At 46.5% G+C, this 27,701-nt stretch overlaps 1 protein-coding gene across 1 annotated transcript in view; it reads left to right on the top strand.

Moving 5' to 3' along the window:
• The window catches only part of VWF (von Willebrand factor), a 137,639-nt gene that overhangs the window by 12,556 nt on the left and 97,382 nt on the right, over positions 1–27,701 (top strand). Inside the window, exons 4-10 of the mRNA XM_047066718.1 lie at positions 140–242; positions 538–746; positions 8,603–8,727; positions 22,139–22,355; positions 24,028–24,150; positions 25,033–25,144; positions 25,923–25,969. Of these exons, the coding sequence (XP_046922674.1) occupies positions 140–242; positions 538–746; positions 8,603–8,727; positions 22,139–22,355; positions 24,028–24,150; positions 25,033–25,144; positions 25,923–25,969 (936 nt within the window). The remainder of the gene's footprint in view (positions 1–139; positions 243–537; positions 747–8,602; positions 8,728–22,138; positions 22,356–24,027; positions 24,151–25,032; positions 25,145–25,922; positions 25,970–27,701) is intronic.

The following is a 27,701-nucleotide window of genomic DNA, read 5'->3' as shown; positions in this document are numbered from 1 at the left end:
AGATTTTTGTGGCCCATTTGATAAGTTCTTGGGGGGAGTTTCCCACTGAGATAAGATTAGTGATGTGTATAAGATGATGAGAATTAAACATATAATTTTTTTGATAATAATCACCACTACTGACTTTTTTCTCTTTCAGGGGACTTCCAAAATGGCAAGAGAGTAAGCCTCTCTGTGTATCTTGGGGAATTTTTCGACATCCATTTGTTTGTCAATGGTACTGTGCTGCAGGGGGACCAAAGGTAAATCAGAAGCCCGGAATGCCAGAATTAAAAAGGACCCTGGGGATCCCTCTTGCAGTCCTCCTTATTTTTTGAGATGAGGGAACTGGAGCCCAGAGTGAGGAAGTCAGTGTGCCTAGGGACAGTGAGTGGCAGGGCTGGGCAAGAGGCCAGTCTCCTGATCCCTGGTCTAGGTCCTCAGAGACTTGGCACCAAGGTCCCAACCCTGGAGCATGGGGCTGGGGTTGAAAGGTGGGAGGAACATCCAGGAAATTCATGAGAAGCATACTTCCTGAGTTCATCCTTGTCCTTCCAGGATCTCCATGCCCTACGCCTCCAACGGGCTGTATCTAGAGACTGAGGCTGGGTACTACAAGCTGTCCAGTGAGACCCACGGCTTTGTGGCCAGAATTGATGGCAGTGGCAATTTTCAAATCCTGCTGTCAGACAGATACTTCAACAAGACCTGTGGGCTCTGTGGCAACTTTAACATCTTTGCTGAGGATGACTTCAGGACTCAAGAAGGTAAGCTTTTGTAAGATACCTTTTCCCTCAAGTTGTGGTTACACATGTAATTTCCCTGCTTACAAACCTTCACTAAGACTTCTCCCTTGCCATGTTATATTTATCCTACCAACCTTTTTTTTTAAGTTTATTTATTTATTTTGAGAGAGAGAGAGAGAGAGAGAGAGAGAGAGAGAGACAGCAAGAGCAGAGGAGGGGCAGAGAGAGAGAGGTAGAGAGAGAATCCCAAGCCCCTGATGCGGGGCTAGAACTCATGAACTATGAGATCGTGACCTGAGCTGAAATCAAGAGTTGGACACTTAAATGACTGAGCCACTCAGGTACCCCTCCTGCCAACCTTATCTCTTAGCATTCCACCCCACTGCCTGGACCACCTGGCAAACCACATCTTGGAGCTCCTCAAAGCTGACTTGGTTCAACTTTGAATTCCCCATAGCAGCTTACACATGGTAGATGGTTGGTAAATGCTGGATGGTTTGGAGACTTGAATGAGTGCAGTAGAACTTTATGGATGAAATCTGTAAAGGACAGCCTGCTGTCCAAAAAGGCCAGTTTATGTGTCTGTTCATGAGCAATAGAAGGTAATATGGACAATGTGGAAACCATTACTAATCTTTACTCTTCTTTAGATAATTTCAATTACATAAACATTTAATTAGTGATGCTCCCTTACAAAAGCTGAACATTTGTACATTAAGTTATTCTTCTTCCTTCTGACTCAACTACCCTCTGATTAAGGGAGAAGTGTCTAGAGAACAGTTGACCATTCCTTCCATTTCACTGTATGTGTTGGAAAATAGTGAGATCATTTGTTTTTGTCTTTTCCAGCACCAATTTCTCAAACTTTATATTGTCCAATATGTACATTTTGTCCAATGTGTACATTTAAGGCTGTAAGTTTTCCTCTAAATGCCATCTTAGCTACACCAATTTTGACATGTAACATGTTTTCATTTTCATTTAGTTCTATGGATTTTCTAATTTCCATTGAATTCTTTCTTAATCTATAAAGTGTGTTCAAAATGTTCAGATGTTTAGACTTTCTAAAGTTATCTTTTATAACTAAATTGATTTCTAATTTAGAAGTTTGGGGAGACTTGTTGGTGCCCACCTACATGATCTTTTTTGCAATTGTTCTATGTATGTTCCAAGAGAATGGATTCTCTGATTGGTGCAGGATTCTATATATACTTTTTGAATTAAGTTTGTTAATTGTGTTATGCAAATAGTCTATATACTTACTACTTTTTTTGTCTGCTTCAACTACCCATTACTAAGGGAAGTGTATTAAATTTTTTTATGATCATGATGAATTTGTCAATTTCTTCATGTAATTCTGTCAAGTTTTGCTTTATCTATTTTGGGCCTTTGCAGTTAGATTTTAGAAATGTTGAATGTTTCTAGTGAACTGTTCCTTTTATGTACTGACTCGTCATTTTTCACAATGCCTTAAAGTCTGTCTGACAATAATATATAGTCACCTCACCTTTTTTAAGTCGGTATTTACTTGATCTTTTTCGTATTCTCAACCAGTCCATGTGGTTTTGTTTCAGATATATTGCATGAAAGAAGCACATAGCTGGTTTTTATTTTATTATTATTTATTATTTTATTTTATTTTATTATTATTGTATTATTTTATTTTGTTTTATTTTTATTTTATTTTATTTTATTATTTTATTTTGTTTTATTATTTTTATTTATTTATTTATTTATTTATTTATTTATTTATTACTATTTTTATTTTTTTATTTTTTTTTATTTTATCAAGGTGTCCTTTACATACAGTAAAACCTATGCTTCCTGGTCTATGAGCTTTTGTGAAAGTGTCGAGCCATGTAACCATCATAAACTATGGAGCAGTGTCCTCGCTGCCAGAATTCTTGTGCTCCTTTGTAGTTGAGCTCTCCCCCAGCTCCTAGCCCTGGTAGCTCCTGTTCCTAGAGTTCTGATTTTTCCAAAATTTATATAACTCCAACTCTTCATACTGTACCAAGAGTACTTTGCCTTTTAGTTCTGGCTTCTTTCACTTAATATCATTCCCCCAAGGATCCATTTGTGTTGTTTCTGTAACAGTAGATTGTTTCTGTTTATAATTGAAGAGTGCTACCATGATTTGTTTATCCGTTCACCAGTTGAAGGACATTTTGTCATGTCTAGTCTTTGGCAATTATGGATAAAGCTGCTATAAACATTCATGTATAGGGTTCCCCCCTCCCCATTAAAAAGAATTTTTTTTATTTGAGAGAGAGAGAGTATGCACACATGCAGGGGAGGGGCAAAGGAGGGGGGAGAGAGAGAGAGAGAGAGAATCTCAAGCAGGTGCTATGCTGAGTATGAAGCCTGTAGCGGGGCTCTATCGCATGATCCTGGGATCGTCACCTGAGCTGAAATCAAAAGTCAGACGCTCAACTGACTGAGCCACCCAGGCGCCCCACTCTACCTATTTAAAAAATTGTGGTAAACACACATAAAATGACATTTACTATCTTACTCATTTTTCAGTGCACACCTCAGTGGCATGAAGTACGTTCACACTGTGGTATAACCAATCACCACTATCCATCTCCAGAACTCTTATTATCTAACAGACCTGAAACCCTATGCCCATTAAACCAAACTTCCCATTCTTTCCTCCTCTTCCCCAGCTCCTGGCAACCATCATTCTACTTTCTGTCTCTATGATTCTGACTGCTCCAACTGCCTCATATAAGTGGAGTCACACAGCATTTCTCTTTTTGTGACTGGCTTATTTCACTTAGCGTAATGTCTTTATGATTCATCCATACATCGTAGCACATGTCACAATTTCTGGTTTGTTTGTTTTTTTTGTATTTAAATCAATTATTTCAACACGGCATTGTTTTAAATTTGCACCTTGTTTGGTTAACACATTTCAGTATCTAGAGAACAGGTTTGAGAACAAGAACATAAAAGGATTATTTGTCAACAATTTAACAAAAGTGCTTAAGCCCTGTTTTTTTCAGAAGCACAGATGTGTCAGTCATGAAGAGTTGCGAAGTTAAGTGGGGATACACTTACAGATTTGCTTGGAAAGTAAAATATTTACATACTCACACTGTGCATTGAAATGGGATATTCTGAAGCGGTACTGCTATTATTAATAATAAACTCTTAGGAATAAGTCTCTTTTTTATTGCAGTATAATTAACACAGTGTTATATTAGCTTCAGGTGTACAGCATAATCATTGAACGATTCCACATTACTCAGTGCTTATCACCATAATTATAGTCACCATCTGCCACCAAACCATGTTTTGCAACCTCATTAGCTGTACTCTCTGTGCTGTACTTTTCATCTCTTGTTGCAGACTTTGAGGCTGGAGTTCTCTCTTGTCCAGCAAGAGAGAAGATGCAGAATTAACTGTGAGAGAGGCTAATGTCTGGGAGGAGACAAGAGTCCTGAGTAAGGGTCCTTGCTCCATATTTATTAGGATCAGAAGGCTTACAAACGTGATGGATGTCCATGAAGAGGCAATGAAACTATGAACATTAACTCGTGTGTGAGAGAAAGGGATTTTGAAGATATGCAGTGTTGGGGGTTTGGGTCAGTAGAAAACAAAATCTCAGTGCCTAGCAGAGGGTTGTTTACTTTATGGCAGGCACGAGGCACCTGTCTGTTTATCTTAACTTGCTTACGGCATAAGACGGATAGAGCAGGCTACCTCAGGGTCAACAAGGCACGTTTCTTTTGCTAATTAGCTCAGGTCCTGGCAGTTTCACCCTGCTGCAGTGGTCTATAGTCCCACTTACCTGTTTACCTATTCTGGACCTTCTGTCCTGTGAAAGCAGCTTTCTGCTTTTGTACTGTGTTGGGGTCACTTCAGTTCTGTTTACCTAATCTTGGATGCTTTCATCCTAAGACTTGTTAACCCATTGGTGCAAGCTCAGGGAATTCCTAAACTTATTCCCCACAGTCTTTGTGACTTATTTGTTTTGTAGCTGGATGTTCATACCTATTAATCCCATTTATCTCATAATTCCTTCATTTAGAATGTACATTGTATGTATATACCACATTTTGCTTCTCTATTTATGCAATGACGGACACAGGTTGTTTTCATGTTTAGCTAGAGTAGATAATGGTGCAATGAACATGGGTGTACAAATACTTTTTCAAGACCCTGATTTCAATCCTTTTGGGTATATACCCAGAAGTGGAATTGCTGGATCATGTGGCAATTCTATTTTTAATTCTTTTTTAAATTAATTTTTTTGAGTTTATTTATTTTGAGAGAGTGCACACACATGAATGGGCAAGGGGAAGAGAGAGAGGGAGATAGAGAGAATCACAAGCAGGTTCTACACTATCAGTGCAGAGCCTAACATGGGGCTTGAACTCACAAGCTTGAGATCATGACCTGAGCTGAAATCAAGAGTCGGATGTTAACCAACTGAGCCACCCAGATACCCCTATTCTTAATTCTTTGAGGAGCTGCCATACTGTTTTCTACAGTGGCTGTTCCATTTTCCATTCTACCCACAGTGCGCAAGGATTCCAAATTCTCACAACTTCACCAACACTTGTTATTTTCTGTTTTGTTTTGTTTTATTTTGTTTTGTTTGATAGTTGCCATCCTAGTAAGTGTGAGGTGGTATTCACATACGGGTTTTTGTGTGGAAGTACACTTAATTTCTTTGGGAAAATATTTAGGAGTGGGATTAGTGGGTGGTATAATGAGCATATGTTTAATATGATAAACTGCCAAACTGTTTCTTAAGTTGGCCATGTTCTCTGCATTTGTCCCAGCAACGTATGAGTTCCAGTTGCTCTGAGTCATTACCAGCATTTGGAATTGCCACATTATTATTATTATTATTATTCTCTTAGCTATTTTAATAGATGTGTAATGGTATCTCACTATATCTCATTATTGTTTATTTATTTATTTATGTTTTGGGAGAAAGCGTGAGTGGGGGAGAGGGACAGAAGGAGAGAGAGAGAATCCCAAGCAGGCTCTGTGCTGTCAGCACAGAGCCCAATGTAGGGCTTGATCCCATGACCCTGGTATCATGACCAGAGCCAAAATCAAGTCAGACACTCAACTGACTGAACCACCCAGGCACCCCTCATTATTGATATTTTAATGTAAATTAATCATTTCTGTCTTCTCAATGTAAAGTTTGGCTTCTTTTCATTCATTTTATATTCAGTTGTGTTGATGTATTTGGACTTCTATTAACCATCTTATTTTGTGCTTTCTATTATTACTGCTTTTTAAAATGCTACTTCTTTCCCTACTACCTCACTAACCTCCCAATCTTGTTTGAATACCACTAAATTTGACATTACTATGATAGATTTACACAATCAGTGCTTCTTTAGCTATATCCTCATGTTTAACAGGTTCTTTGCTCATAATTTCTCCTTGCATCTTATTCTTTTTTTCTAGGTTCAACTTCTATTTTTCTAAAAAATATCCCTTAGTACTTCCTTCATTAAGGGTCTGGTAGTGGTAACAGTGATAACTGAAACAAACAGCCATGCATTCTTATATGATACTTTAGCTAGGTATAGAATTCTAGGGCATCAGTCATTTCTCACAGTGCTTTGAAGATGCCATTCTATTGTTGCTGTTGAGAAGAAGGTTGCCAGTCCAATTGTTAATTGCATTGCATATAGTATTCTATCTTTGTACGTGAGTCATCTCTTTGTTCTTGTATTCTGAAATTTTACTATGTTGTGTCTAGATGTGGGTTTTATATTTATTATCTTACTTGAGACTGTGATGCCTGAATCTCAGGACTTGTATTTTCCATCAGATTTAGAAAACTTCCAGTCATTTTCTCTCCTGTTAGATGTATATTGTATATTTGTATTACATCCTTTTTTTTTTCTCATTACTTTACTTTTATTTTGCTATCTCTCTATTCCTCTCTGTTGCTTTTTGGGTGCGCTCATGCTGGCTGCTAAGAATGGATTGTGAGCATCTTTTCCAAGTCTGCATTCAGTACTGTCATGTTGGTAGCTTGAAGTTGGCCATGGTTGGAGTATTTGCACCATGGAAATCAGCAAATCCTAAAAACCAGGGTTTTGCTTTTCTCCAGATGGCTGGCTCATCAGCACATCATGTCTTAGGTCTATCTTCTAGTTCCCTAATTCCCTCAACTCTGTCTAATCTCCAGATGATGTCTAACCCATCAGTTGAGTTTTCTTTCTATTTCCTTGACTATATTTGTAACTTTAGAAGGTAAATGCGGTTCTTTTTCAACTCTATTGTTTTTTTTCTTATTGTCTTGTCCTTTTATCAGGTTTCAATTTCTTCATATTTATAACAAGAATTTTAAGTATATTTGTTTTTTATAACCTCTGTAAAAGAATGAAATTATTTGAAGTTTTTTGGAGTTCTCACGGTATGTTAGAAAGCAGATAAGCCTGTGTGACGTGGTGACTCAGAACCCAGAGAGCACTTATCATAATGCCTGGCACATAGTAGAAACTCCATAAATTTAAATGCCCTTCCTTTTGGCTTCTCCATGGCTTAAAACAACAGAAGTCTAATCTCTCACAATTTCTGGAGGCCAAATGGCTGAAGTCAAGGTGATGGTAGGGCTCTACTCCCTCCAGAGGCCCTAGGGGAGAATCTCTTCCTTGCTTCTTCCAACTACTGTGAGCAATCCTTGATGTGGCTGCATCATCTCGACCTCTGCCTGTCACAACATTGTTTCCTCTCTCTCTCTCTCTCTCTCTTTCTCTTTCTCTCTCTCTCTCTCAGTCACCTCCTGCTGCCTTCCTCTTGTAAGGATACATGTGATTGCATCTAAGGCTGACTTAGGTAATCCGAGATAAGCTCTTCCTCTCAAGATCCTTAACTCAATCACGTCTTTTGCCCTATAAGATAATTCATAGGTTCCAAGAATTAGGAAATGAATCTTTGGAGGGGGCCATTTTCCCTGCTTACCCCACCCCAGATGCCAACTGACAATACTTCCAATGTCCTGCTTTTCTTTCCCTCAGGATTTTCTATTTTGTTTTCTTGAGTATATGATTTGACCTTGAAACATGCTTCACTCTTCTGGACCTGGCTATGCAAAAGGACCACTTGCCTCAGTGCTTCATTAGTCTGTTTGCAGTGAAGACTCAGCAGTGACATTGGGTATCTCCTTTGTTGTGTAAGCCCATAGGCCCTTGCTCTGTTGTGGGAGCCAATGGTGGCATGGCTGGTATGAGACCAAGGCACAGATGCTGTGAAAGCACGGGGGATGTGGTGACTGGGGGCTCAGGTTCCATGTCACATTCTTACCTTCATTCTGCAAAAATGTTTCAAGTGTCTACAATGCCCCAGCTAGGAATTCAGAGATAAGAGACAGCCTGTACCCTGAATTAGGGAGCTCACAGTTGAATGGAGTATGACTATAAACAAAGGAAATACCAACACAATGAAGGATGAGGGTTTTGATGGAAGGGTGGCCGTGGTGCTGAGGGAGCACAGGCTGGGGTGGGGGGCAGGGAGTAGAACTAGTTCAGAAGGGCTTCCTGGAGGAAGTGGCTCTGGAGCCGCATCTCAAAGAATGAGCGGAGAGAGTCAATGTAATAAGGGGGTGCAGAGGGGAAAGGTGCACAAGGGCATGGAGACAGAGTGAACAGGCATGTTCCTCATTGTCTTCCATGTCATCTTCCTCACTGTACCCCCCCCCCCCAAACACTGACCTCTGAGTGCCCGTGCGCTATGGTGTTATGCTGAGCACTGCACAGAAGTTACTCCTCACCCAGACGCCTAAGTACCGATCTAATGGAAGGTTGATTCAGGTGATGACAAACCTAGAGTTTTCCCTTAGAAGTCCTGGGTCAGGCTTAACTGTGAATTCATTCTCCTTGAAACTTTCTCCACAGGGACCTTGACCTCGGACCCCTACGACTTTGCCAACTCCTGGGCCCTGAGCAGTGGGGAACAACAGTGCAAACGAGCATCCCCTCCCAGCAGCCCATGCAACATCTCATCTGAGGAAATGCAGAAGGTGGGTATAGCCCAGGCTAGATGTGGTCTGAATGCATTGGGACTTCTGGAATTAAGAAGCAGAAAGTCATCTGTTCTCTAGTCCTCCACTGAGATGCAGAGTGGGCCTAACTCTGCGGGTCCCTCTGACTCTTCAAAGAGGGGTTCCCATGGGCCCCTTTTCTCCTGAAAACCAACTATGGCTGGAGTCAGGTTGGCTCTAGTCTAATACTGCTCTGGGCCTGGAGCTCTAAAATGTCTGTCCAGTGAGTGGGTGTAGTGAGCAAATAGACTTTTCTGTTTTTGTTTTTAATTAAAAAAAATGTTTATTTTTGAGAGAGAGAGAGAGAGAGAGACAGAGAGATAGAGCATGAATGGGGAGGGACAGAGAGAGATGGAGACACAGAATCTGAAGAGCAGGTTCCAGGCTCTGAGCTGTCAGCACAGAGCCTGATGTGGGGCTCGAACTCACAAACCGTGAGATCATGACCTGAGTGGAAGTCAGATGCTTAACCGACTGAGCTACTCAGGTGCTCCTAGACTTTTCTGTTTTATACTCCAGTGCCCTCTCTTGTGCCCAAATATCTCCACCATTGCCTGCTGCCTGTCTGAAATTCTGCGATAGGAAACAGTTCCTTTTTAGGTGTTCAATAAGTGGTTGTTCTAAAGTATAAATAGGAGGACAAGGCCCCTAGGTCTTATCAGCACATCAGCAAGAAGAGGGTTACTTTATAATTAGGGAAGCTGAGGGAAGAGGAGGGCCTGGGTGTGATGGCAAATTAATCTCAAAATTCGTGGCTTACAACAATAGGAAGGTATTCTCTCATATTTCTGGAGACCAGAAGTCTCAGTGTGGTTTCCTTGGGCCAAGATCAAGGTGTCCGTAGGGCTGCTCTCCCTTGGGAGGCTCTAGGGGAGACTCCTAGTTCCAGTGTCTGGTGGCTGTGGCATTCCTTGGCCTGTGGCCACATCAATCCAGTGGCTGCCTCTATGGTCACATGGCTTCCTATTGTCTGTGTGCCTCTGCCGTGAGACTCAGTACTGATGGTGGTACCTCCCCTCCCTTTCTCTGCAGCTCATATTTCTAACCATATAGTAGCTCCTCAGAAGCTTCTTCCCTTTCAGAGTTGCCTCTTAGGACCCCACTACCAGAACCTTCACCTTGGAGGAGAGGGGGTCTGGCGGGACGGAGTGCACAGTACTGAATCCTGCCTCTACCTTCTTCAGGTGGTAGCCTTTGTATCTTGGTGGTTAGGGTGTTGGGAGGGTGATGCTTTAGGTGGGGAAAGACCTCCCTTGATGGACGACCCTACTTCCCCTTGGAGTTGGGCTGCTGGGACTGAGGGAGGAGAAACAGCCTGTCACTGGGGTGAAGCTGGGCCCTTGTCAGCACAGGGATTGTCCTAGTGAGGCAGGGACTCACTGTCTGGGGGGTTTTCTTGGAGGTGTTGTAAGTCACGCCCCCCCTGTGCAGGGAATGACTGGGGACCTGTCAGGAGCAGCGTCTGTAGGGGGAGAGAGAGGCCATGCTGGGTGTGGGGAAGGTGAACAGCCATGTAGTTACAACTGGGGCCTCAGCTGATCCTTCAAGGAGCTCTGAAAGCTGGGGTGGCCCCACTAGACAAGCCTGTACTGACCCGCTGGTCACTGGATATAGGATTCCTTTGGGCAGGGAGGCTTGGGCTGAGGACAATGCCTGCAGATGACTCCGCTGTGAGTCTTTACCAGCCAACCCTCTAGGCCGTGAGTGGATGAGTCCTTGGCTTTGAAGGGCATCTACGCTGTACCCTACAACCCCTGTGGAGCCGGCCACTTAACAGCACCATCTCCCAGCCTCCATCCAGGGAGCAACCACCCTGTTCCATCCCACAGGAAGAGGGTGGTCCCTGCTTCTGTCCAGGACCACAGCCATGACAGGACTTGACAGGCCACAGTGGGCCTGTACAGTTCTGCAGGGAGATGAGGAAATCACAGCCATGGGAGGTTAAGTAGCTGCCAAAGTCATCAGCTAACAAGCTTCAGGGTCACAATTCACTGTCTCTGGCTTCACCCCCCTCCCTCCTCCCTTGTTCTGGCTGCATTGCCTCAGACTGCTTGTTATCTCTGCCTGTGGCCCTTGAGTTTTCCCTCAGGAGTTGGCTTCCAGGATTCTTATGGTTCCTTTCAGCTCTAAAACTTTGTGTGTTTCTGTGGATTGGGCTAGAAAGTCAGTTTATAATAAGTTGCAATAAACATTCAGTGGGAATAGGCAGTGGTATGTGTCTGGAGATTGGGACAGCCTCCATGGTATTAACCCCCAGTCAGCCCTTGCAGAAGTCTGATCTTCCCCAAGTCTGCACAAAAGTAGAGAAACTCCAGCTCTCTCCTACTCCAGAAGCAAAATAAAGACACACACACACACACACACACACACACACACACACGAGAGAGAGAGAGAGAGAGAGAGAGAGAGAGAGAGAGAGAGCTTCATTACTGGCTGGTTACTCACGCAGTGAGTCTTTTCTGTTTTTGTGGAACAGTCTGATCTCCTGAACCAAGGTCCGTGTCAGGCACAGGAAAACTATTCTAACTTGATGTTTCATCCAGCTGCCTAGATTGTAAACACAATTTCCAATTTATAAACAAGCACATTCCCAATGCCTCTTTTTTGTGTTGCCAGTGTTTCAATCGTGCTAGGTTTCTGGCTAGCCCACGAACATCCGTGGCACCTGGAACGTAGCCCAGTACCAGCCACTGACCGAGGCAGACCAAGTTCTAACACCCGAGGGGAGGGTGAGGTTGTGTGGAAGAGAGTAGCTTCCTCTTCTTTCCAGGAAAACTTTGAAATATCTGGTCCTTGCCCTTGGTAGTTCCTTGATATTCTCATCCGTGGGCCTCAGCATTATGCTAAAGATATGGGTGTGGGGTCAGGCCACTTCCTGGCTCTGTAACTCTGAGTGAGACATGAACTTCTCCAAGCATCAGCTCCTGCAGAATAAAATAGGCATAGGAAGAGTGGCCGCTGCACAGGACCACAGTTCAGGATGAGAGAGAGAGACTATGGGTAGGCTGTTTAGCCCGGTGGGGCTCAATCCTATGAACTGTTCTTGTTATTATTATCATTATTTATTGGCTCCTGATGTTCTCCCGCTGTCTGCTCACTGCTGCAGCATCTGTACTATGGGATGGGAAGAAGCCAGACACATTCAGGACTTTAAGCATAAACTCCAAAATTAAATTTTTCCCCCCACCCTCCTCCCAGTTGTAACCCCGTTCCTTTTGGGGAGCTGAGCCCAGTGTGAGGTTAGGAGAGAAGGTGTCTGGGGGCGCCTGGGTGGCTCAGTTGAGTGTCCAACTTTGGCTCAGGTCGTGATCTCGAGGTTTGTGAGTTCAAGCCCCACTTCTGGCTCTCTGTTGTCTGCAACAGAGACTACTTCGGATCCTCTGTCCCTCTCTCTTTTGGCCTCTACTCCGCTCACACTCTCTCTCTCTCAAAAATGAAAATTAAAAAAAAAAAAAGGAGAGAAGATGTCTGAACACAGCCACATCGAGGGATGGGGAAGTGACAGAAGCCAAATTTTCTTCCAGAGCTGCTTGGTAGTAGCCCAAGTGAATTTCAGATTGAGTGCCCTCAAGGATCATGTGCAGTGAGGGGCAGAAAGAGAGAGTTTTTATCATTTCTGTCTTTTATGTCCTAACTTACCATTTTGTGGCTGGCAGGTGGTTCACTCTCTCCACCCTTCAGTGTTTGCTAGGCAGGGGTGGGATTAAGGCAGGGGGTGCTGCAGTGGTGAGGTCGTGGTGGGGCCACATAAGTCCTTCTGATATTGAATGGCTCTTTGAGGGCATGGGTTTTGTCTTACTTTATTTTGCACAGGCCAGCACAGAGTAAGTGCTGGATGAATATTCCCCCACCCTCGGAGTACAAAGGAGTACTCCCATTTATCCATAAGAAGTGGGAGATGAAGACAGGGTTTTCACATGGAGAACCTGATACTGGCTTGAGTTGAGGAAGGAGACAGGGCACTTTGTCTCCTGGAGATGAAGGGGAAGGAGGGACAAAGAATCCATGAGAAGCCTTGTTTGTCTCCCCGCCAACCCCCCAACTTTTGGAGGCTCCAGCTGCAGGCTTGCTACTCACTTTGTCTCCTGGGTGCATTAAAGTCCTTACTAACCAGCGCCCTGGGAGCAGCCTGAGAAATTGGTTACCAAGTTCTTAGTGCTGGGCTGAGGCCCCCAAACGCACCAGACCTCCCGAGGCACAAGCTCCTTCAAGCTCAGAACTAGCTTCAGGGTTGTTTACCTGAGAAGGGAGACCTGACTTTGTCTTAGCCAATTAGGTTGTGTTCACTCAAGTCTGGGGTGCTCTCATTGGTTGGGAAGCACAGCGACTCATCTCCTGGGAGGTGATTAGTGCCATCTTTGGAAGGAATTGTTCACAGCCTGCTTAGTCCCCTGGGCCCCTGGGTTCAGAAGTCAGGTCTGGTAAATGGGCATCATTTACAAGTGCTTGCCATTGTGGCTCTAAGGACTATTTTGCGGTGGCAGAATGTTCTGTAGGGAAGACTGCATTGACCTAAGAACTTTTCTTGAGAGCCACCAGAATCTATTCTCCCCACTTCTCTGGGGCGTACCTTCTTTCCAGGCCGGTAGCAAGGAGTTAGCTTCTTCTGAGGCAGGTCATATTACGTATACCTAGGGGATGAATGTTTCCTTGTTATGCCAACAAAACCCAGCGCCTCTCTACTGGGACTGAATAATGGCTTGTTTGATTGCATGCAAATTTACAGTTTTTTCAGCTTTAGAAACAGAAGGCAGGGCTGCTAGAGTCTGGAGCTCAGAGTGGCAGACCCAGTAGTAAGAAGCCCCAAGCTCTAAATGCTCAGATAATTAATGATGATTTCAGGTAACTCTACTACACAATTAACATTTTAGAAACATTCTTAGGTTGCCTTTTTTTTTTTTTTTTAAATTTACATTCTTTCAGTTTGGGTACTGTCTGCAAGGGCTGAATCTTATAAAAGGATCCTGTCTTTGTCCTCAGTGCTCACTATAGCATGAAGCCCAAGGCTGCAGCTGGTCCATCCAATGCTCTTGCTAGTTAGAAAAAGGTGCCCCTTCCTGAAGGCACTTTACCGCTGCCTATTGGGAAATCACCATAATAATCATGAGAAATGTACATAGAATGTACGTGGACATGTGTGGTGTCCACAATGTGAACGATGCATATTGCCATTGTACACTGGCATATTGTGGCATCCCGTGGCATATTGCCATTGTACACTGTATGACCTGCGGAAATATATTCGATGGTCATGACCTTGGCCTCACTTCCGCTGGGAAATGCAGTTGCTGCAGCCATCCTCCTCCCCAGGATCACCTCTCCCAGACTGGGAAGGCCATCTCCCGCTTTTCCTGCTGCCATCTGCATGTGAGGTTGCTTTCGTGGCTCCGGCTCCAAGGATTCTCTCTGTATTCCCCAGAGTTGGTCCTCAAGATGGCCAGTCTTTCTTGAGAAGACTGAGTGCACCATTTATCACTCAGCCTTCTGGTGGTGAATTTCCCAGCAACAGCAGCAGCCTCAGGCAGGTGTCTGGAGCAGAAGAAAATTTTTAAATCAACGTCAGGACTCTTAGGGTTCTCATAACTCAGAGTGGCAGTGAGCCCATGTGCTTGTGGTGGGATGGGCATGACCTTGACCAGGGTGCTTTTGGGGGTTTAGCCTTATAGCAGAGATCAGAGGCTGCCACAGGGTTTCAGAGATTACCCTCAAATCAAGCAGAACACGACTTTTTAGTATACTTATTTGACGAACCCTTGAGGAGGGTCAGATGAGGTTTTAGTACTCAAGCTTTCAATTCAAAGGCCTTCCTAACATAAGAATCTCAAAATCCCTTAACAAGTGTCTTTCTTTCCCTTTTCCTCCCCCTCTGGTGAGGAGAAGAATGAGCAAGAATCTGATGGTGCCTATTCGAACATATTTATTGAGGTGTTTTGTGTGGTTTGGGTGATACCAAACTATGAAAGTTGGATTGCAGTCCTGTTCAGGGGACAAAACACATAAGACAAATTGAACAACCATGAAAGAGAAAATGCAAATGCCATCTTGGGTCAGTAGAGGACGAATTACCAAAAGAATGGTGAATGGTATCACAAAGCTGATGATCTTTCCTTACTGGGAGCAGGATGAGTAGAGTGGTTCCACCCCAGAGCTTGGACAGACCCCAAACTGGGAACCTGGGGATGGTGCTTGGCCCTTCTCCCAGCCAGCCAAGCCCTGCCCTGATCCCTGATGATTGCTCACATGCCTCCCAGAAGACCAAGGCACAGGGTGAGGAGGGTCCTTTGGGATACAGGGACTTCTGTGACATATCCAGTTACCCTACTTCTCATGAGGGCTGTACCCCAATCACCTCAGAAAGAGAAATGTCCAACTCCACAAAACAAAACAAAACAAAACAAAACAAAACAAAACACATCCATTTGGTAGAAACCTATCAACCAGTTTCACGGGGGCTTTGTGAGTCAGATCTTGGAATGTGGGTAGGAATCCCAGGCCAGCCAGAAGATATAAATAGAATCAGCCACCCCCCTCATCCATCCTTGCTGGCTGACCAATGACAAACTGTGCCCCACCACAGGGGTGAATTCTTGAACCCACTACTCTGGGTCAGTTCAGGCGCCAGGCGCCCCCATACCTCCCCCAGGGGCAGCCACAGGACACCCACCCCAGGGCTGGAAAGATCAGGGCCTGGGTGAACAATCTTGCACTTTATTTATTAGCTTCTCCTTTCTTTGTTCACTTCAGTCCTAGGAATGCCCCCTCCCTTGTCCTTGGTCAGCTGTTTGGGAACAAACACAATAGCTAAGCTTTAGATCTCTTGCCACTGCTTTTTCTCTTCCCCGCTGTCTGCCACTGGGGAGATGAGCTTCTTTTCTGTCTCCCTCCCTCGAACCGCCTTGGCATCTCCAGAGAAGAGGCCTGGACTTCTTTAATGAACTGAAAATGTGATTATGTTGGGCTACAATTGGGTCTGCGCACCCACCCGGGCAGGATGAAGTCATGGGCTGATGGAGCTGGGCTAGATATTTCTTGACAGCCTCTGGCACCACAGACAAGAGATGAAGGAGGATAGAAGTAGCCAATGCCGGGCACTGGAGCCAGGGAGATGCTGGAAGTGTGCAAAAGAGCTGACCATCGTATGTCTCTGCCAGAATGGTTCAGCAGAGAGCTGAGGAGAATAACCATTTTCGAACTGTGTGGCTAGTATGGACAACAGACCGATGATAGTAGTTCTAAGCCCTTGATTGCCTTTCCTGTGTAACCTCATTTAGTTTTATTTTGCAGCAACTGGCTTCGATAGGTATTGCTGTCTGTGTTAGGAGTAGGTTCCTCTGTGAGTGACTGTACACCCAAAGTAACAAGGGCTTACACAACATACAAGTTTATTGCTCTTTCTCGGTGTAGAGAACTTGGGTGGAATGTCCAGGGCTAGCACAGGGTACCACGTGTTGAGATCCAGGGTCCTTCTGTCTCGTTTCTCTGTTGTTGTTGATGTGAAGCTTCCAGTTCATGGTCCAAGATGGCAGCTCATGCCTCAAGCATCACAACCATATTCTAGCAGTGGGGAGAGAAGGAGCTAAGAAAGAAGCGCCCTCTCCTTTTGGGGACGTTGCCTCGAATGTTGCCCATGACCCTTCTGCTTATGTCCTAGTAGGCAAAGCTTAGTTATGTCCATTCCTGGCAACTGGGGAGGTGAAGAAATAGAATCTTTGTTCCCAGCGGGCATGTGCCCAGGAGACAGTTGAAATTTGAAGGTTCTATGACTAAGAAAAAAGGGAAGAACAGATCCTGGGCAACTTTCAATCTCTGCTACACCCTGCCTTCTTTATAGGTGAGGAAACAGGTGCAGAGGGGCAAGATAATTTTCCTACACACACACACACACACACACACACACACACACACACACACTATGGAAGTGACAGGGTTGGGATTGCAGTCCAACCATGCTTCTAAAACCTGTGCTTTATCTGCTGTACTACACTGTTGTCTAACCTGGTTGTGAGGAAACAGTTGGTGAGGTGTGGCTCGCCAATGTGGCAGTTTCCACATTGAGGGTGTGGAAAACCATGTAAATGGTGGTTTGGTGACAGGTGACTGACCTGTGGGATGGAATCAGGCTTTGAGCCCTGCTTGGTACAGCAGTTTGTAAATTGCTTAGCTGACACTCTTAAAAATGATAGAGGATGGGAAAGAGATTTTCTGTCTCTCTATTTATTTATGTATTTAATGTTTATTTATTTTTGAGAGACAGAGACAGTGTGAACAGGGGAGGGGCAGAGAAAGAGGGAGACACAGAATCTGAAGCAGTTTTCAGGCTCTGGGCTGTCAGCACAGAGCCCGATGAGGGGCGTGAACTCATGAACTGCGAGATCATGACCTGAGCCAAAGTTGGACGCTTAACTGACTAAGCCACCCAGGCACCCCGGGAAAGAGATTTTCTATGGATTATCTATTGATTATGGATTTGGATTTTCTATTGGTACATACTATATTAGACAATAAAACAGAAATGTAAAACATATTCACTTAAAAATAATAAACACATTATATTTAACATGGATGCCATCTTTTTAATAAAAAGAACTATAAATTCCAACAGAAAATGTGGAGAAAGAAAAATGGCATTGTTTCACAGTTTTGCAAATCTCTTTCCTATCTGGCTTAAGAGAAATCAGCTGGATTCCCATGTCAGCTTCTGTAGTCAGTCTGTTGTGATATCACATACCATGTAGCCTCTGGAAAATTCCACTGGACACTCATGAAAGAGTGAGAGCATAAAGGTCAAATAACATCTTACTATTATTATAAAAATATTTTTGATCTTATGGAGCCCTGAAAGGATCTTGGGAATCCGTAGGAGGTTCCTGGACTACACTTTGTGAACCACTGACCTAGTTAATGTTTTACTCTCTCTATGCCTCAGTTTCCGAATCTGAAAGACTGTCTCTCTTGCCTTTCTCCAAGGAGGTTTGCGTTCTTTGAAGGTGTTGCAGGCTCGTGAAGGGCAAGTTTGTGGGAGCAAGTGCTGAGGCGGTCTCTGAAATAACTGTTTGCTCTGGGGACATGGGTGATGCGAGAGAAGGGGCGTGGGGGGGGGAATGAGCTGGAGTCAGATCCTAAAAGGCCTGGCCTTACTGCCTTTCTAAGGAGCTAGGACTTTGCCCTTTAGGCTGTGGTGGGACACCGTCAGATTTGCCTTGTATCCTGACCTAGGCATATGCTAGAGACCTAGAGACCACATGACCAGTGCTTGCTGAGTGAAGGTTTGGTCACCTCCTACCTGACGACATCTCTCCCCAGGATCTGAGAGGACACGAGGTCGGCTCCATCTTGGACTTTTTTCTGTCTTGGCACCTGGCCTGGCCTGGCAGGGCTACCTGTGGTGGAGTGGGGAAGGCTGGGGGGGAGAGGCACCATGCTGCACTGGGGGCCCTCAGACGGTGGTTATGCTACCATGACCTACTAGGCCAAGTTCAGGCCAGAGCTGACCGAAGGAAGACTGGAGGGCAAGATGGAAAGACAAACTTTCCCTTTTGTCTCTGTTGAGGAAGAAATCCTAGCCAGATTTTCAGGTGCAGACACAGAGGGCAAAGGCATTGTTCTAAGAAGGGAGGTGGCTGTTTCTGCAGAAATCCACTCCCATCCTGCAAGCGAATAGTCAGAAAACACCCTTCTTGCTGCAGCTTTCTATAAACCATTTAGTACCTCAAGGGACCTCCCAGGAAATGTGCTGAAATACTGGTCCCATTCTTCCTCTGAGCAGGGAACAGACATCTTTGGGCCAGCTGGAGACGGGTCATGCCGGCCTCTGCCCCACATCGCTCTCAAAGTGGGAGGAGATGTCTAGACTCCTGGGTCTCTTCTTTCCTCTGGTTGACACTGTGCTTGGCTGGTGAGAACCCTAGGTCCCTGTGCCTGTGCAAGATGTCCTGTGGGCTGCTCCAGACCCTGTCCTACAGCCTAGGTGATGACACTATCATCCCATGGAGTTGCCTTTTGGGTTTTTCTCTAGTTGTAAATTGTGGGTGAGGAGAAAGGTAGGCAAGAGCCTGAGCATCCAGTCTTCTCTGGGACACCCTTGGCTGCCCTTTAAGGGTCCAGGAACCTCACTTTCTGAGGGAAATTTCTCATGGGGCATGCTGTGGCATTTCCATGGGGGCATTTCCATGGCAGAATGGAAAGAACTGGACGCAGGCCTCAGCCTCCTCCCCTGAGCCTGAGGAGAGTTGTAGACCCGCCTGGTGCAAAGAAGAGTTGGTCCTTCTCCCATCACCCCACTTGAAAGAAACCCACTTTGTTCCGGAGGAGTATGAGCCTCTCAAATAGCAGATGAAGGAGAGCAGCCCCTCTGTTCACCTCAGAGTCTCCAAGATGATAGTAGTGTGATAATGTTGTCATGGCAACCATTCATCCCTGTTTAGCCTGGGGAGATGGAGATGGGGGGAAAGGGACAAAGGTGTCCTTCTGTCCTGCTGGTGAGTTGCCCACCATTCTGGAGGATAAGCCTATTGGCAGAAGGGACAGGAGGGACCAGGATTCTCTGGTGACCAGGAGATCCATGATGATAATATGGAGTCGCCATTTATTAGGTGAAACTTTTACATGGGTTATTTCATTCAGTCTTCACTACCATCTCATCAGATAGGAGCTGTTACTATTATCCCCATTTTGTAGAGGAGGAGGGGTTAAGCAAATAGCCAAAGGTCATACAGCTAGCAGGTGGAAGAGGCAAAACTCACATCTGGGGCTGTGAAGTCATAACAAGTCCAGGGACTCTTCCTGGCATTGTCTTCAGAGACCTCAGTTTCCCCTGTGTAAAGGGCTCAGGGTGGCAAATGGAAGGAGGCATGCCATAGCCCAAGACCTCAGTGGTCACGGGTGACCCTACTGCCATCTTCATTCGTCGACTGCTTGCTCAGTGCCAGGCACTGCGGTGCCTTCCCACCACCTGCGAGGCAGCGCCTGTTGGTATCATTCCCATGTTACCCAAGGACACCCTTCTCCAGCGAGGCAAGGAGGTTTGCCTCAATCCCCACTGCCAGGAAGTGGCAGAGCTGGGCTTAAGCCAGAGCGAGCTCTCAGCCGCACAGTGGGTGTGGAGTCTCCAAGCTGATGGGAAGGAAGCCAGAAAAGTGGAGTCCTGGAGGGAGTGCCGCTCTCAGCCGTTGGCTTCCAAGACGTGGGGCTGCTAATTGTCCGGGCAGGCAGGTCTGCAGCTGCAGCTTCGCAGTTCAGCAGCCCTCGCAGCTGCGGCTTTGCTAACAGGCGGAGGGAACCAGCCACACCCAACTGCTTGGGCCAGCTGGCCCTGGACCTCCTTCGGAGTCCCTCCTGCCCCCGGGCCGGTGTGATCAGGTGCAGCTGTGACATTCCTCCCCGCTGCCTAGTTCCGATGGCAGACTCTGTGCAGGCTCGGTGGGGTGCGGGGGCCCCAGCTCAGGGCCCCTGTGGGCAGGATGTGGATTTTCCCTGGGACCACAGCTTGTCCCTGGAGCTGCCAGGGCGGGTCTTGAGGATGGTGAGCAGTGTTGGGTCAGATTTCTATTCCTCCGGGCTTTCCACGTTGCCACAAAAGACCCCCCTCCCAGCCTGGCTCTTGATTTACACAGGCTTGCTCTGGCCATCCTTTGGTACAGTTTGAGCAGATTGGATTTCCTTCTCTTCAAACCTATCATTTCTTCCCTCTTTTTTACTGTCCCTTTTGTGAACACTGATTTGCTCTGGTTTATCCTTCAGGACTCAGCCTTCCATTGAGATGCTCTTGTAGTTCTTTCTTTTTAGCTGAAGGTTGTTTTTTTTTTTTTTTTTTTAAGTATTGATTTATTTATTTTTAAGTAGGCTCCGTGCCCAACAAAGGGCTCAAACTCACGACCCTGAGATCAAGAGTCGCGTTCTCTACCGACTGAGCCAGCCAGGCACCCCTTGGCCGAAGGTTTTAAGTCCATGGACTAATTCTCCAGTCTGAGAGCATGTCTATGCATGAAAAAGCTGATGCCCCAGCAGGGAGCACCTATGGTGACCATACTGTATTGTCTCAAGTCCAGGACATGTCATTGTTCCATGTATCACTAAGAAAGAAAACCTGAGGAACAAAGAGAAGGAAAGTAACTGGGAGTGAGAGGCGGAGAAATCACACTGGGGAAGCCTGTTATCAGGGCCAGTGATTATTCAACTCAGTTAGTTGCCTGATTTACTTTGAAAATAGTGTGAACAAATTAAAAACAAATTCTTTTATGTGCTCTGTACATTCTCTTTGGGTTTTGTTTTGATCAATATTCTGACACAGAGGACAGATGCCACTCTAGACAATTTGAATAAAAAAGATTTATTACACCAGGTCAGATGGCTTAGCGGTTATTAAGACGGCTGAATGAAACTCTGTAGGATGAGAGTCCAGAAGACATTCTCAAGTCAAAAAAAAAAAAAAAAAAGCTGCCAATTGAAGTTGTTATTGATTGTAAGATGCACACTAAGTTCAGAGATTTTATTTTATTTTGTCTTGTCACAGAAAGAAAATTTTATTTGCAGCAAAGAAGGAACTCATGGGGAATGGCTTCTAAAGCTGTGCCTCCCAACTTCAGAGGTTTTAAACTGCAAAAAAAAAAAAAAAGTACATTTAGAATCATTAAGACACAGAACACAGAGATGTTTACAAGTACAACATATAGGGATGTTTGTGCTAACATGTTACTAGAATAGTCAATGACGATTCTGAACCTGCCCTGTGTTGTTGGGTTGAGGGTATCAACAAGGTGGCAAAATCCAAGGACAGCCCTTGCCTGGCAGAGGATCTCAGGGACATTTTCTAGAATCCTAGCTTGTTTTTGCGGGTAGGAGCTGGTTCCGTCTGGCCCCAGGAATCACCTGGTGAATGCCCGGAAAGTGTACTGCACCCCGATATGCTGAATGTAAATCTCAGCAGTGTCTGCTTTATGTAGCTCCTGGTGCCATATCCTCCTGTATGGTGGGGAAGACCCAGATGGGGAGAGGGGGCTGCTGGGTCAGTGCAAAGCAGACCCTCGTCAGCATTCCTGATGGCCCGACTCCAAGCTCAGCACCCTTCACTCCCCTCCCTCTGCTCGTTCCTTTCCTAGGACCCCGCCTGTCACTGCTGTTCAGAGTGTCAGTGCTGTGGGTTCTGCAAGTTCAGGGCTCAATCTGGGAGATAACCTGAGTCTCTGTCCATCTCTTGTAGCATGAGTTCAGGATTTTGCCTCTGATGGCTGGACCCTCTAATCTGACAAATGTTGATAAGCACCTCCTAGATGTCAGGAATGAAGGAGCTTCCTCAGTTTTCCCGGCGAGAGTGGTTCTTCGTGGAGCCACATTCAGGAAGCCGGGACTGCGGGGTGCTGTTCTGCACTGAAGTGGTGTCTCATTCCTGCAGGGCCTGTGGGAGCAGTGTCAGCTTCTGAAGAGTGCCTCGGTGTTTGCCCGCTGCCACCCCCTGGTGGACCCCGAGCCTTTTGTGGCCCTGTGTGAAAAGATTCTGTGCACGTGTGCCCAGGGGCTGCGGTGCCCATGCGTGGCCCTCTTGGAGTATGCCCGGGCCTGTGCCCAGCAGGGGATGGTCTTGTACGGCTGGACCGACCACACTGCATGCCGTAAGTCAACACCCACCCTCCCAGCTGGGCATGAGTGGTGTCTGTCCTGGAGTGTCACTAGGGAAGCCCTGGGACAGTGTCACGATCCTGGGCCTTTGCCACACCCCAACCGGCCGGTGCCTGCAGGGCCTCCAGTGCCTGGGCCACCTGGTCACAGAGGGCTGGCCCGCAGGCGGAATCCCCTCCCTTGAAAGCTGCAGCTGGGAAGACCTTCCCATGCCTCTGTTCTGTGCCATGCCTCCCCTCGCCCCCCGCCCCCCCGCCCCCCGACTCCCTCGGGAAATCTGTTGCCTGGACTTGAGAAACATCCTCCTTCCCTCATGGGACCCTCAGCCATCCTGATCCCAATTCACATCTTCACTGCCTGTCTGTCTGAATTGACGAGGAACAGGGCGTTGTCCCAACTATCCACGGGGTGATCTTGGAGAGCCTGGCAGGCTGTCATTACATCCTTCTCTTGTATTAACCCAGCCTTCCTTCCTCTGGCCACACTGCTATCTGTCCCTCCCCCCCCCCCCCCCTCACTTGGTGATGCCCGGGGTTTGGATCTCCCAGTCTTAGTGGGCCCCTCATCATTGTCATTGTCACCATTCCCACATTATCGTAACTGAGTAGGAGCTTCTCTGGTTACCTTGTAAAAAGCTTCCTCTCTCTGCAGACTTTCCCTAGATCAAAAGCCATGCAGATGGACAGTCTGCGATAATCATACAGGTCATCCCGGCTGATAGAGACAGAGCGGGGAGCCGGATATTTACACCACACACATGTTTCTCAGTGTGTGTTTTTTCAGTTTATAAATTAGAGCTTTTATCTTTGCTGTGGAGGTGTGAGAAGGGGGTAATTAGCAGCTGGTTTCTCCTCTGTGAGGTGGAGCGGCTGAGTTTTTAGTTTTTTGAAGATAGGGTAGGGGGAGATGCCTGACATATCTTGGAGGAGAAGGGGTTGGGGACAATCGTTTGGTGTTGTGAAGCCCAGAAAAGAGCGTTGGTGTGTTCCAGTTCTTCAGCTGCTCTGAGCCTCAGTTAGCCACGGGGTCGAGAGACTAAAGAGAGCCAGGCCCTGCCCAGGAGGAGCTGGGTCCAGCGGAAGGGGACAGATGCTTAGGCGATAAGGCTCCGAAGGCAGTCTTGCAGCACAGTGGAAAATAAATGTGGAGTGAATGTCACCCACGTGGGGAAGGTGGGCATGAATGGCGTGCACCCCGTGCTGGGTGGGGCCTTTGGTTGGGGCCAAATTCATGAGGAAAGTGGGGCCCTTAGAGGAGGGGTGTGATGGAGGACACATTTACCTCTTGTTTGGCCCCAGGAGGACATTTATTTTCAGCTTAGAGGAGTTTGGTATTACTTTGAGACGGTTTTAGGTGAAAGGGACCAAAAAAATCCCAAGCTCTTCATGGAAAACAGATGACCGAGGGGAAGGGGTGGTGGTCCCAGGTGACCCTGTTGAGTCTTGGCCAGGCCTTACAAGATGGAAGATATTCCTTCAGGGGAGGGTGGTTGGCAGGATGGTCTTGGAGGGCATGTTGGCCATTTGGGTGCCATTGGGGTGAAGAAGGCCCCTGGGGCCCTGAAGACAGAGGGGAGAAGCAAAAGAACATGAAGGCTCTGAGTACATATGAGGCTCTCTCTGGGAGGGAGCTGCTCTGGGGAGACCCCTGGCTTTTCCATTTCAGGACCGGCATGTCCTGCTGGCATGGAGTATAAGGAATGCGTGTCCCCTTGCGCCAGAACTTGCCAGAGCCTGCACGTCAAAGAAGTGTGTCAGGAGCAATGCGTGGACGGCTGCAGCTGCCCTGGTAATAAACTCATTTTATTCACAAATCCGAGACCTTGCCAGTGCCCTGGGCTTGGGGAAGCCAGATGAAGGCTACTTGTGTTTGCTCCCCATTGCTAAAATCAGAAGCCTTTTATTTATTTTTCAAAAGTCTTTGTACTGAGTGATCAGGATTGAGCTGGCGTTTATTTGTAATTGATGTTTTCCTGTTGTACTGTATCCATGAAAGCGCATGTGTCTAGGAAACAGAAGGATGGTCTGGGCTCCAACAGTGACTTTGTTTGGGGAGCATGTGACCCAATCTGAGCTGCGGTTTTGTTTTCTCAGTGAAGTGTCGGGGAAGCGGTCTGAGTGAACGATCTTTTAAAATGTCTCCTGGGTTTGCCACATGAGCTCAACTGAAAGAGAGCTTTGCACTAGAAAGTTTTTCTCAGGAGAGGCTGAGCTTTGGTGAAAAACCCTGTTTAATTACAGAGAGTGAGGCCTGTGTGTTTGGACTCTCCTGACTTGCCCACTTGGAAGACCTTGAACAAAATTCTTGCCTCCTTTCTTCACCTGTGGAATGGAGATTAATAATGCCCTCTCTTTCATTGCATTAATGTGAAAGGTCAACATCACACAACAAGTTTTTGGAGCTTCCGGGGAGAAGCCCTCAGCCTAGACTCCTGACCCCCTCACTGGTAGACCTTGAGCAAAGCCCTTTCCCCCATTTCTTCAGCAGTAGAGAGGAGATTCATAATCCCCCTCTCCCAGGTTGCACAAACGTGGGAGAGCAACAGTGCAGGACAGGTTCTTTGAGCTTCCTGGAAGAAGCCCTCGGCTGTGATCATTCGTGGGGATTCTGTAGTTGGGAGATGAGCAATGATGGTAAGTTGAGTCTTTGCTTCGATGCCCTTGAACACAGAGGGACAGCTCCTGGATGAAGGCCGCTGCGTGGAAAGCGCTGAGTGTTCGTGTGTGCACGCCGGGAAGCGGTACCCTCCGGGAGCCTCCCTCTCGCAGGACTGCAACACCTGGTAGCTGGGGCTGTGCGCTGTGGGCTGGGGTGGGGGAGGGGGTGCACTGGGTAGTGGCAGGTGCGACAGGACCTGGTTGGGCAGAGGGAGGAGAGGCAGAGATGAGGTGGTTTGGGAGGGTGGAGAAGTCGTTGACGAGGAGCAAGGATGGTGTTATGGATGGGCCTAGAGGAGGGGGTCAGGGAGGGAAGGACGCTTTAAGTGCAAACATCATCTCTAGCTTTCCCCCCCAAACTATGCTTTAGTTAATGGCTCTCTCTGAAGAAGGACTGTATGACAGTCACCATGCCACAGGCAGTTTTCTCCTTGAATACATAACCCTTTGTTCCACATCCAGGCCTCTTTCCTTTGCTGTCGTTTCCTTGCTTGGCTGTATCCCAGGAGTCCCCATGGGCTGCCTGGCGTGGTCCTGGGTTGTCATTTTCAGCAGCCCCCCTGTTCTCTCTTCCCCTAGCTGTGTGGGGGTAGGGAGCAGTTGGGGGAGTAGGAATTTTCTGGGTGGCTGGTGGATTTTCAGGGACATTGGGTCCCCTAGGTTTTCTTCTTCCATCTCTCCATCAGGGCTTCTTCCCCTTGGCATGATCTCCAAGATTCCTCTGTGGCCACAGCCCTGTGCTGTTCACCTTTAACCTCATAAAGATCCCCCCTCACGCCAGCTCCTTTCTCTTCCCAGATCCCTTCCTTTTGGGGGCTGTGGTATCTGTGACGAGCTCTTGATCTGTTCATGTACCCTTGTGTTTGCACAACTACCCATGACCTGTGCTGCTCTCCCCAACAGCATTTGCCGAAATAGCCTGTGGGTCTGCAGCAATGAAGAATGCCCAGGTAGGTGACCTTTTGCTCATTCCCTCCCTCCTCTGAATGGAGAGGTGTGTCATCCTTGCCAGACAGGGAGGGCCACATCTCAAGGCAGGGAGGAGGTGGCCTCTGCACCACAGCTGTGGCCCCCTGACTACAGCTGTGGTTTCTGATACCAGCTGTGCTAACCCACTCATGGGCCAGCAGAAGAACATCTTGTGTAGCTGAAAGGGCAGAATGCACCTGGTCTAAGGTTTTATTGTTGTTTTCTGGTCACCTGTTTGCTCAAAGGATTATGGTTGAATGAGCTGTAAGGACTGTGAGGTCACAGTTGACTAAACAAAGATGATGCAAATTCTTTGGAAATTAAGAGGAAGAAGGGCCCAGTAATTCTTTAAGCTCAGAGTGAGAAGTTTCTGGAATGCCTGATAGGAAGATCTTAGAATGGCCCAGGAGCTAGGAAAATCAGATCACCAAATGATTTCTTCTACTCCATCCCCTCCCTGGAAAATGTCCTTACAGGAAAAGTTGCTGTATAATCTCTGCCCTTTACTTGGTCTTCTGTTTGGCCCTAACTCTATTCTATTTGCTGCAAACTTTGCCCATTAGAAGCTCCCTTCTGCCTCACCCCTCCCCTCCCCAATAACACGGGCTCTTCACTTGATAATTTTCCCTTTTGTGCTCACTCACGTGGTGTTTGCTATGTGTTAGGCTCTGTGCTAGGCGCTTTACATGTGAGTCTGTGAGGCAGGTGCAGTTTATTCTAGGTTTACAAAAGAGGAAGCAGAGCCAGAGAGGTTATATAACTTGCTCAGTGTCACACGGCCGCTAAGAGACAATGACAGGACTCATACTCCAACTATCTGATTTCTACTTTTCTCCTTCCCTTTACTCCCCTTCCTGGTCATCAGTCTATTCCTTTGCAGGAAGGTCTTTCCATCCTTCATGAGCTCTGGAGAGACCCCACATTTGGTTAAAGACCAGCTTAGCCTCAGATCGTATGCTGGATACTACTTTTTGGGTTCCCATGGTTTGAACAGTGGAATAAAAAACTGAAGACAAATAGCCAGATAACAGGCTCCCCTCTCTTAGGCCCCAAGAGGCCACATTGGCTTTGGTGGACTACCAGGGGCTTGAGCTTGGATACTAGGATCATATTTGGGGCCTATGGCTTTAGGGTCATTTAGGAACTTACTCAATGTCCACTATACTGGAAATATTCTGAAACTAGATGGAAAGTGGGCACTAGGGCTAGGTCAACTACTCTGGCTCACGGATGGCCAACCAGCCAGTTTATCTTCTGTGCAATTTAAAATAAAAATTTTTTTTGATGTTTGTTTATTTTTTAGAGAGAGAGGAGACAGAGCACTAGCAGGGGAGGGGCAGGGAGAGAGGGAGACACAGAATCTGAACCAGGCTCCAGGCTCTGAGCTGTCAGCACAGAACCTGATGTGGGGCTCAAGCTCACAAGCTGCGAGATCATGACCCGAGCTGAAGTTGGATGCTCAACCGACTAAGCCACCCAGGCACCCCTCTTCTGTGCAATTTTTAAAGGAAGCATGAAGGACAAAAGATTGTTCTTGCCACTGATATCAGTGCTCCAATTTAACATCATCACACCCTGTGAAAGACCTAAGGAATCCTTTGAAAGATAAAAGGTTGCTGCAAATGACTTGTGAAAAAACTTTTAATATCTAAATCATAAGCATTCACTGTATAAGATCTGTTGAGCCACAATGGATGGAATTAGGAATTTACT

Source organism: Lynx rufus, unplaced genomic scaffold, assembly GCF_022079265.1.
Source record: "Lynx rufus isolate CCGP_SWC_20201006 ecotype Redwood Valley unplaced genomic scaffold, mLynRuf1.p SCAF_7, whole genome shotgun sequence".
Classification (NCBI taxonomy): Eukaryota; Metazoa; Chordata; class Mammalia; order Carnivora; family Felidae; genus Lynx; species Lynx rufus.
This window is presented reverse-complemented; position numbering and strand designations above follow the sequence as displayed.